The following is an 11,604-nucleotide window of genomic DNA, read 5'->3' as shown; positions in this document are numbered from 1 at the left end:
ACACACCTGGTGTATAGAAGAGGTCATCCGCCAAGCATTCCTGGGGGACCCCGATCATGGTACCATGATCCGCTGCTTAGCACCCCAAAATCCCACCACTTGGGCCACATAATTACCTTGGATGGAATATGCACATACCTCACTTATATCTTCTACTAGAGCAGTGGTTCCCAAACTTTTTTTGCTAGACCCCCCTTTGTTTTACAAGAAAAATGTTCGCGCCCCCCCACCACCTAAACACCCCCGCCCCCCTGCACAAACACATCCTCCAACCACACACGCACATATTTTGTTTTCAAACTCCATTGCGGTTTTCAAACATTTACTAAACAATTAAGCAAATACAAGTAAACTGCAATAAATTACAGGTAGTAATAAAATACACTACTAACTCTTTTACGCTACGTCCGCACCTACACGGGTATTTTTGAAAACAGCTTTTTCTATGCGTTTGGGCTTTTCGTCAACACGTAAACGGCGTTTCGAATCACCAGAAACTGAGATTTTTTAAAACACCTGTCAGGTTGGAGATTTTCAAAAACTCAGTTTTTGCGTTTACGTGTGGACGAGGATTACAGAGTTCGTCACGCAACGTCAAAGGTATGTGCCTTTTTTCTCGTCACGCTGTGCGCCACGTTATTGTTTACATGAGATAAATTGCAGAATGGCAGATAGAGACAAAATACTGTTAAGCTTACTATCTTCATGTTTTATATACACACGCAGTTACTGTCCCTCCGTTTAGAAAGGCAGAGGTGTCACGGTGTAATTATTTTACGTGTAGTTTTTTTCCCTGTGTAATAATATTCAACATTGCTGTCAATACATTTTTCAAAAAAATGCCTCTGCGCAAAATGGGTTAAGAAACATAAACAACTGTGGGATACTGTTTGTCCGTGATTTAAACCGGGGGAACAAATTGTGGCAGGATCAGCCTGATATTATTTGTATCCCACTGTAACTTTACTGTATAAAGAGCTAACATGTCCAAAATGTCAGGAGTAGTTAGTTATTACAAGAAGTGTTTGTGAACTAAAAATCAAGAATGTGGGATACTGTTTGTCCGTGATTTGGAGAGCCCAGCGTGTGCTCCCAACGCAGGGAAAACCAATTCTGCAGGGGAGACCTGCCTCGGCACTTGTGCAGATGAAGCCAAAGGGAAGATATGCTTCACCATATTTTCTAGACTTTGGCTTGAAAACATATTTGGCGATGCTTCATCGCCTGCTTTGCGTTTGTGTGGGAGCCCCATCAAAAACCTGTCCATTATGCTAGCAGTGTCCAAGCATTCTTTTGTTTTTTCTTTTCATACCGCGCCCCCCCTGCAATGACTCTTGGGGGCGGGCCCCACACTTTGGGAACCTCTGTACTAGAGGATTATCGCCATTTGAAGGTTCTCTCAGCTGAAGGTATGGCTAGCTGCCAAAGACATCCCTTTGTGGGTGCCTTCTCATAAGTTGGAACCCAACATCATTGGCCCGTATGAGATTGACACTGCAATCAGTGTCGGTGGTTTGTCTCAAGCTCCCTGCACCCTGGCAGATACATCCAACGTTCCACGTTTCTCAAATTAAGACAGTCCTTTGCAGTCCACTGTGCAGAGCCAGTTTCTCTTTCTAATTTTTTTTTTTTGTTGTTTTAAGCTTACTGAGATTTTTTCCCCCGATAGGTGACTGAAGGATTTGAGACTGGCACCATTTCTGATCATGGCTATTTTTAACTATTCATCTTATGAGGGAGCCTTAACTATGCTGTTGCATTTAAAATGTTTCATTTTAAGCTTCTAGTTAACAACCACTCATGACATATAAAGTCAAGCTAGGAATGACAAAAGTCTATGTATTTTAAAACTGTACTCAGCATCAGATGAAATAAAAAACAGAAAAAAGAATTACACTCCCCCCTGGTGGATGGTATCGGTCTTTAAGTAGTTTATTTAGAAGTCATTTTTTAAAATGTCATGGCATTTTGTTTCACACCTAGGTTAAGGTGTGAAACAAAATCTGATTAGATTAGTTTAAGAAATCATCTTAACAGGAAAAATCGGCTAAATTAAGGGAGGTTAACACAATCTCAGTTTTATACAGCATTAATAACCATAAACCATTTAAAAGAAACTGCTTGAAGTTACAATTCCTAAAGTTGCACTAAAAGTTTTGTTCTGTTTTCGAACCTGTTGCCAAAGAGGAAATATATGTCGATCAATAAACTTTCATAAAAGCTGAAGATTAACATTAAAAGACAACCCCAAAACAAAAGATATTCAGGTGGAGAAAAATACCCTCCTAACAATACTTGTCAAACAGTTCTTTCATTTCGATGAACTCATCCAGTCGTTCCTGGAGATCCACCGCCAAGGAGCGGAGTTTCTTTGCCAACTTTGACTCAAAGCCCTTCTTCACCTTGGTTCCATCTTTTCCTTTGATGAAGTACATATCCATGCCGAGGGCAAAGCCTTCTATCATCCCAGATGGCTTGGAGTTTGCCTCCAAGACCTTGGCACATGGCCCTCCTTGACCAAAGAACTCCAGCACCTTGGAGGCCCTCTCTGACTTCACCTTGGTCCTCTCAAGCATGATGACACCATACTGCCTCAGCTGCTCTATGCCCTCATGGACATAAACCAGTTTCTCCTGAATGCCCTTACTGAGTGACTCGTAGTCAGTAAAGAGCTTTTCAATTTTCTTCTGGTCCTGGTTGCAGTTCACCTGGAAAAACATGCTTCACAATCAGTTCAATACTAGAAATTCAGAGTGGGTAGTTTCCAGTTAGTACCCTTTTTAAAAACTGTGATAACATAAAAACAGGGCTTTTGATCTCAGGAGAGTTTATACTGTAAAAGAAGACATTCAGCATTTTAGATTGAAGTCCTGGAACTCCAAATTAACAAAAGAACAAAAACAAAAGTGAACCAGAATAGATTTAAAAATGTATTTTCTCTTAAAAAGTTAGGAAAACCTATCAACCTACAAAAACCATGAACAAAGATGTTTTAAGGCGGTGCCTTAAAGACCATCACCTTATTTGCAATGGCTGCTGATGCACCAGTAACACCGCCGGCTGCAGCCACGCCGACCCCGACAGCAGTTAGTGCCAGCGAGGCTCCCAACGTGAAAGGGGACAGGATCACCCCAGCGGCTGCTGCCACACCTCCTGCTACAGTTGTAGCACCTCCTGTGATACCAGCGATTTTTGTCCCCTTTGAAACCTGAAAAAGAAAATGATTAAAAAGGGAACCCATGGACACAGATATACATATATCCATACATAGATCCACACCTTCTTACCTTATCTAAGTTGTCAGCGATGCAGCCAAGCTCGTCAATTTTTTCTTGTAGCTCGCCTTGACACCCAGATGTCGTCGAGATGTAAGAACTGAATGCTTTACACAGATGTTCGGCTTTAACTTCTATGACCCTAGAATGTGTTATAAAAACTTTATTAATTCACCTTTAATATTGACAAAAGCATTTGCATTTTAAACACACTTATTCATGCTCCCCAGATAACAGACTGTAATAACTTTGGTGATTCTCTGACTTGTCCTAAAGTAGGAAAAGCACTGCATTTATTACGGATAACTGGAACACTGCACTTTAATTTACAGTGTAAGTCTTCATTTGCTTCACGAGCTGCTTCTTTAATTTTGTTTGTGGTAGATTATTTGGTGAAGCACGTGTGTCATGACCAGTGTTGGGCAAGTTACTTTGAAATTTTACCTTTAAAAACTGTTTACTTTGCCTTGTTTAGTATCATCCTTTTCAGCACAACCTCACGTGTCTGAATTTACAGTTATGTTTTCATTTTGACATACTGTATTAACACAATTGATCTAAAATCAGACAAAAAACATAAAATAGTAGAGTAGAAAAGTATATTTTTTACTGTAACAACCACAAACATGTTTATTGAATCATATTTCATAACTTTAAATGCAAATATAAATTGTCAATTTTAAAATCATATGGACAAGTTTTGCAAACAACAAAGTTATTTGCAGCCATTTACCTTTTACCCCTTTAAAAAAAAAAATCATCTCAAACTATTTACAGAACAATCAGCTGTTCTACATTCAGTGAGATGCCACACAAATTATTTGTGCCACTCCAAAAAAATTATTTCTGTCCACTGTAAAGGAGAACAACACAGCCTGATACCTGCAGGTCTGACAGCAGCAGGTGTATCACTGCTCCTGTTTTCATTCAGCAGTCGCCTCATTGTTCTGACACACAACACAAACTATCCACAACACTACACACTAACTACACAAGACATCACATTAACTACACCCTCTTTTTCTGCTGTCTTTCTCTCTCTCTCTTTCTCTCTCTCTCTCTCGCCATCACTCCTTAAACTTCCCCCTCTTCCTAAACAACCAAATGTCATGTTGTCATATCATTTTTTTGATTGGTCGACATGGTGCATTTTACCACCAACACGAACGGGCTGTTTTCTTTTTCTTTTTTGGTCATAAGCAGAGAGTGCTTGCTGTGCTGTCCTTAGACAGTAAACGTGACGAAACTACTGAGGAAAAAACACGCATATATATTGTTTATCATGACTCTGGTTTTACGGCCAGTAAAATTATCAGCACAATTTAAAAACTGGTATATGTCACATTGTTGCTTTGTCATCTTGAAGTGGTCATGTGATTGGCTTACCACAACTACTTTATTCTTCCTCAGTCAAACAGCAGCACTCATCTTATTCTTTTGCCCCCTTAACTCCAGGTGTTGTGCCAAAAAGTGATCGTCTGCCAGAAAGTGATTGCTGTCCACGGGAGCGCGCAGCTGCTTAAAGCTGTAGCGCCCAGCTACTTCCGTGCAACTGATATAAGATGCGGTAAACTGAACACAGCTTCAACCATCAGTTTACTGAAAAATAGTAACGCGACCGCACCGCATTTTCTTGCTAGAAACGGTAACGGCGTTGTAACGATAGGAATAGTAATTAGTTAGATTACTCGTTACTGAAAAAAGTAAAGTTAGTAACGCCTTTACTTGTAACGCCGTTATTCCCATCACTGGTCATGACTGCCTGCTGTAAGTATATCTTTTCTTAACCAGGTCACTTAGTTTTATGTGTTTGAGACTATTAAGAGTTTTTCTATCTGCTGTTGTTTTGGTTCTTTTCTCTACAGAATTATTTGGACCAAATGGAAAGCAGCACTCAGGACACTATTTGACTGTCTGTTGAGTAAAAAAAATCAGTGTGAATCTGCATGTGGTTAATCATTTGAAGCAGGAGGCATGTAATGAAATTACAGGAAAGACTCCTTCTAACGGCTCGAATCGACATCCTTAGCCGCACCATTCTGATGAATCTCATTTAGAATAAAATAACAACACACAAAAAAACTGTTTTATTTGCCTTAGTCACCAATGTTTGGTGACTAAGGCAAATAAAATGTTCTTTTGTGCCCTTCAATGTTTATGGAACTTATTCCTGTTTAACTTGTTTAATTGAATTAAGAAAGTGAAACTAATGGATAACAAAAAGGCATTCATATTTAATTATTATCATGAGAGATATGGGAGTTGCCAGCCCCGCCCTAGTTGTGTAACGTTCATGAAAAAAAAGGTCACAGAGAACGAGCCCCTTCCAGCATCTCTGCATGCCTTCACTTTCACTTGCATTGTTCTTTTTCTTCTTCTTTTTCTTTCTTTCTTCCAATTGTTTTGTGAAATTTTGTGGCCTTGAAAACTGCTCTTCTCCTCAGCTTTGGGCAGTGAGAGCCAGTGTAGCATGCAAAGATGTTCTTTAAGAAAAAAGGCTATGTGAATGGCTGGGAACTAAAATTAGGCCTGAACTTAAACACGTGCAATCAGCCAACCAGCTGTATGGTATAAAAGAGGTGCTGTAGCCAAAGGAGTGCACGAGTAGGTTCAAGACAGTACTGTTGGTCTGTCCACCCTTTGTTAAAGACTGAAATACAATGATGGCTGAAGAGAGGAAGAACCTCACATTTGTGTGGTGTGTCTGCTTGTCACTGAATTGAATCAAGCTGCATTGAATTGAAGATGAAATTAATCCAAAGACAAACTTAGTGCCAACAAACAGTCATTTTAACTATAGCTATTGTTCCCACATGTAAAAGCATGGATGAAAAACTTACACTTTTTCTGGCACTCTACCAAGTTGGAGCTCATTAGACAGAGTTTTCCAGGCTAGAAGCAAATGACATTACAGTTCAGCAACAACAGGATACCACAAAAAACAACATTCAATTGAAATCTTTTCAAGCTGGATCTTTTTACTCACGTGTTGACTCTTCGAAGAAGTTTGACAGACTCTCAGCATCCTAATTAAAGAGAAATGATTTAAATTGTCTAAAACATGACAAAACAATCACCTAATATCAATTTAATGCTGTATTTATTTTAAGTAATTACCAGGGATTCATCATCAAGCTGCAGTCGATTGGGTTTAGGAGGCAGTAGAGGGAGCTCACCTTTATCCTTAAAACACTGATCCAGCATCTTAGAAAAAGAGAAACAATCCATGTTTGTTAGATGAACCTTGAACATATTAATCCTGTTTGAACTGTGCACATACTTTATGTGTTATCTCACATGACAGTGAGTTTGATCAGAGACACCAGTTTCAGATTCTTTGAATGCACGTCTGACCTCTGTACTGCTACAATTCAACTACTTTCAGATAAACTGCATTTCTGTGACACATTAAAAGCATTCATTGTGTCAGTAGATGCGGAAAAAAAACCACACACTGGATATAGACCATCGGTACCTGTATTTTTTCCCTGAAAACTCCATTTCCTTCTGGACTCTTTTTAACAGTCCACGTCTTTGGTGACACTGGTGGTGGACTCGAGCAGATATCCTGAGTTTAAAATAGAGAAAAAAAAATCCATCAAATAATTAATAATCGTTAGAATGCAATCATATATGTTTATATATAGCCACTGCTTAAACTTCTGAGATTATAGGCGACTGAACCCAAACCTCTCCAGATTTCGTGGGAGACAGGGGAGCACTTTTTTCTGGCTCATCAAGACTGATTGGACGGGAGATTTGTTTCCTTGGCAGGGGAAGGGGATGCTTTGGCTGTAGAAAAGAAGGAACATAATTGAGGGTGATGCCACTATGTTATAAAAAGAGTTATGTGACACAGAATAAGTTTATCAAAAAATGCATCTACAGTTTCAATGCCCCACCCCCACCTCCGAAACTATTTTGTTAGAGACCATGAGTGCATGTTCACAGTACAGCGTTGAGTCAAATCTAGTGATCTATACATTTTTACAGAGGAATTTGTCTCAAGATCTCAGGTCCGCTAAACAAGGCTGATTACGTCTCTGAAGCTAACACACCTATTGTTGACTGGTTTCACTTTTGCTCCGAGTAATATTTGATCATGGCCGTTTATCAGTTTATCTGTCAGCGGCATTGTTCCATCAGTCAGCCTTTCAAAAATAAAGCAACAACGCTGAAGACACACTAAAGATGCATTCAAACATCCAAGCATTTCTAAGACAATATGATGTTGGAAATGATGGTACCCATACAGTAAACATGGAAAGGAGCTGTATGTAATAGGAATTCCAGTGATCTATTATTATGTAATAACTCATTTATTATAAACTCCAATTATCTTCAGCCATGCTTGTAAATATGAATATATGTATGTCAATGTAATGTAGATGTAACATCTAAATAAAGTTTCAGAACAAATCACCAAAAAAAGAAATGACAAACAAGCACATCCAAACATTATATTTAAGACATTTACATGCTCACACTGTAATGACGCCTCCCTACGTATGCTTGGCATTAAGCAGTGAAGACGGTGTTTTTCTTGACTATGATTTCAAGGTGAGTTGCATAAAGTTTGCAGTTTACAAAGACAACATGGTGATATAGAAAGTACTAGTAAGCAGTTCTAAAGATAACAGTTTACTGTGAGGTTAGTGGATATTGAGAGCTGGACAGAGCATTCTTCAGTGCAAAATGACCAAATTAACTGACAAAATCTGATTTTAAAAAAATATTTTATGATTCTGGCAAATAATATTTTGAAACAAATTCCAGATAGGTAGGATATTTTGACCAAAACAATATGCATAAAAGTTTGAGTAAAAGTTTGTTCTGAGTCATCTAAACTTCATTAAAATTCCATTTAAATTTCTTACCGGTGGCATTGTGTAACGTTGTCTCTTGTCTTTGTGTCACTACAGGATGCTGCACTTTGGCTGGCTGCTCCACTAAATGAATGCTAATCACACAATCCAAACAGGTTAGGCATGACGGTGACTGAAACGTCACGTTATGGTATTCATTCTCCGTTTTTCATTCACTTCTGTTATTGGACTGGAAAATGTTTTTAGCAACACCTTCCACTCATCACAAGATATATTAAAAGAATACTTAAATTTGTTTTTCTAACTAAATTCAACGCATAAATGTTATTGCGTGAACAGAAAGACAACTTTCGCTTTTGCTAAAGTTTTTCAAAAACCGGGATATACGTTGTGGTGAATCTGATTAGCAACTGCTTATACAGAGGTCTCTATGTGTGCCTTTTCAAGTATGTTAAGCAGGATAACTGTCTTTTATGTCACTGTAATACAGTTGCACCAGAAAGACAAAATTTCATATTTGTAACACAGTTTTTTTGTTGTTTTTTTAGTCACTTTGTGGAATTCTCAGAGCTGGAACATCAATCTCACCACTCTTTTCCACTAATGATCACTGTTTTGAGAAAGAGGTTACAGATGTGAGAATTGCACCAAAGCAACTGAGAAAAACTGCAAACCTTTTCTCAGGTATGAGAACGAAGAGTCCTAATGTCATGCCAGGCTCCACAGTAATTCACGCCCTGGCTTTACAGTTTGTCTTGATCAATTAGCCACAATGTGCACAGCAGGAATGTTATTCTCACTGCACTTCATGCAGTTCTCAAAATAGTTTGTATGACGGAGACTCACCTGTACAAAAGACATGACAATAATCAAAACCTTCTTCACATTTGTCAAATGTGTCAGTCAGTCAATCACTTCAACTCTGTGATTAATGAATAAAAATCTTTCACCATCTTTTTAAGACTTGGACATTAAATTGTTTTTTACTTTTATCAAAACCTTACTGACTTTGCAAAGGTTTCAGCAAAACTCTAGGCATAATGCAGAGTAAAAAGGATCCAGACAGAAAAATTAAATGTGACGGATTTATGTGAAAAATTGCTGAAATGGAGAAAAGCAAAATAATACTTGTGAAAACATACAGATCAGAAAACAGACAAAGAAAATATATACAACCTGAGAACATAGCACCAACTACTGCAGGGGTGGGCAATTCCAGGCCCCGAGGGCCGGTGTCCCTGCAGGTTTTAGATCTCACCTTGGGTCAACACACCTGAATCACATGATTAGTTCGTTACCAGGCCTCTGGAGAACTTCAGGACGTGTTGAGGAGATAATTTAGCCATTTAAATCAGCTGTGTTGGTTCAAGGACACATGTAAAACCTGCAGGGACACCGGCCCTTGGTGCCCACCCCTGAACTACTGTATAGTCCAGCAAAGTCACACTACATACATTCAGCACCAACTTTTTTAGGTACATCTGTTCAACTGCTCAATAATGCAAATACCAAATTAATAAATCGTGAGTCAGCAATTCAAAGCATTTAGGCATGTAGAGATGTTCAACACAGCCTCATGAAGTCAAACAGAGCATCAAGAAGACCAAAAAGACCACTCAGACCAAAAACCATGCCCATTGTGATTCACCCTTAGGCCCCCTCCTTGTTTCAGAGATGGTCTTTGCCCTTTTACATTAATGGCCCCCTTGATTCCCCACTCAAACCAGCGTTCATCTGTGTCCAGCATGGTTCATCATGCCTGTAGGTGTAAATAGACTGCAGAGTCCTGGCCTAAACAGTTAGCTCTTCTGTGTTGTCCCATCCACTTAGCAAGATAGCATAAGAGTACATCTTTTACCATCTCACAATGCTGTGATTGCAGCCATTCCCCAACTCTCTGTGAATGGCCATTGATCAATGATCATGACAATTTGCATATTATCACAAAACTGACCTCATGGCCCATTGTTAGTGCCAGTCATGCAAATGTACTGTTTACAAGGTTGGGGAAACCTGCAGTCAGCTGAGACTGAAGAAGTCACTTGGATGAGTGATGAAACATTTCTCTCACTGAAAACGCTACGTCCAGATGAACAGATTCAACTTTTTGGGATTTCTTTACCCAGATGATTGAGCATGAATAAGCATTAAAACACGTAGACAAAAATGGTGTAAAGGAAGGATAAAAAGAAAAGGAACAGTGTAAAGGAAAAAAAACCCCCAATAAACTAAATACTGCAAAATTTAAGAGTAAACAAAGATTAACAAAAGAGGAAGTGCAGAATGCTGACTGATGTAGATCTGTGGCTGCATTAAATACTGGCCTGTACTCTACAGGCATTCAGTATTTTCTTTCAAGATCATTTAGCTCTTATGGCTTTAAATTGCTTAGAGCATTAATAATTTGCTTTTCTACAGTATGATAGTTGTTTAATAATTGATTTATTCAGTGCATAAAATAAGTTGATAAATAACATGTTAAAGATCTAATCATCATATCAAAAAATTATAGATTTGGAGGGAGTTTCTCTGACACATGCTGACTGCATTCTTCTTATAACCAGAACAGGAAGTGAGAGCAGAAGAGAACAAGAGTCAACAGTTTGGTGAAAGGAGCAGTTGAAGAAGAGCTGAGCACCCAAAAGACGAACAAGGAGACAGCTTAAAAGGAGACATTATGGCGCAATAAAGGCACAAGCTCTAACACCAGAGCTTCATCAAAAGTTTTACTTTAGCAGCAAACAACAAACCCAAATTGCATTGATGATTTCATTCTGTGACTCCAACCTTTAGGTAGCATATAATGTTTGATATTTTACATTTTACTATTTAATACAGTAAATAATATGAAACAGGTGCTGTTATTGAGTAAAAATTCCAAAGATTTCAGGTCTGGATTTAGCTCCAGCATTTCAAGAGCAAAGCTCCTGTTTATGGACAAATTCTTAAAAGATCCGAGGTTTTTGGGGGCTGACTCAGCTGGATTTTAGTTAATTAAAAAATTCTGTGTCGCTGTGCAGAGTGAAAAACTCACCGGATGTAGTGGTAAGGTGATGTTCACCAGTAGATGGTAACAGGGACAAATGAGTGACTGGCACAGGTGTTTTCTATATAAACAAAATTTCACACTGAAAAGCCTCAGTGGGAATTTTTGTTTGCATAGAAAGAAAAGGCAAAAAGTGTCTTCAGGTCTTTCCAGTGTTTTCAAAATTGTGTTTTTCAGAGTCACATCAAAACGTCACACAGACACAGACAGTCGTTTTCACATCTTGGTGAGGACATTGAATTGACATAATACCCCTTACCCCAACCCTAACCATCAGAAATCAATGCCTAACCCTAACCCTTACCCAAAAACCTAACCATGACCTAATTGCACCCCTAACCTCAAAACGACATGTTGAGCCTAAAAACATGCCTTCAAATTTGTGTGGACCAGCATTTGGTCCCCGCACTGACTGTTGGTCCCCACAAATATAGTGGCATGCCAATTTTTGGTCCTC

At 38.8% G+C, this 11,604-nt stretch overlaps 1 protein-coding gene across 2 annotated transcripts; it reads right to left on the bottom strand.

Annotated features, from left to right (window-relative positions):
* Positions 1 to 1,907: 1,907 nt before the first annotated feature.
* Positions 1,908 to 11,288, bottom strand: LOC120440735 (apolipoprotein L3-like). Of its 2 annotated transcripts, XM_039613918.1 has the most exons (11): positions 11,136 to 11,288; positions 8,776 to 8,947; positions 8,153 to 8,235; positions 6,966 to 7,067; positions 6,751 to 6,843; positions 6,393 to 6,479; positions 6,262 to 6,301; positions 6,116 to 6,167; positions 3,288 to 3,417; positions 3,020 to 3,208; positions 1,908 to 2,708 (listed from the first exon to the last, which is right to left on the bottom strand). In XM_039613918.1, exons 3-11 carry the CDS (start codon positions 8,159 to 8,161, stop codon positions 2,286 to 2,288), a joined length of 1,125 nt encoding a protein of 374 aa, XP_039469852.1. In that variant the 5' UTR covers positions 8,162 to 8,235; positions 8,776 to 8,947; positions 11,136 to 11,288; the 3' UTR covers positions 1,908 to 2,285. The 2 variants fall into 2 exon arrangements, with proteins under 2 accessions (XP_039469852.1, XP_039469853.1); XM_039613919.1 differs by lacking the exon at positions 8,776 to 8,947.
* Positions 11,289 to 11,604: the final 316 nt, after the last annotated feature.

Source organism: Oreochromis aureus, linkage group 6 (genome assembly GCF_013358895.1).
Source record: "Oreochromis aureus strain Israel breed Guangdong linkage group 6, ZZ_aureus, whole genome shotgun sequence".
Classification (NCBI taxonomy): domain Eukaryota; kingdom Metazoa; phylum Chordata; class Actinopteri; order Cichliformes; family Cichlidae; genus Oreochromis; species Oreochromis aureus.
This window is presented reverse-complemented; position numbering and strand designations above follow the sequence as displayed.

Excerpts from the sequence above, each read along its gene's own strand:
- LOC120440735 (XM_039613918.1), bottom strand. Across the intron at positions 6,844-6,965 it reads CTCCCACGAAATCTGGAGAG|GATATCTGCTCGAGTCCACC; the intron begins GTTTGGGTTCAG and ends TTTTAAACTCAG. Across the intron at positions 6,168-6,261 it reads CTTCTTCGAAGAGTCAACAC|CCTGGAAAACTCTGTCTAAT; the intron begins GTGAGTAAAAAG and ends ATTTGCTTCTAG.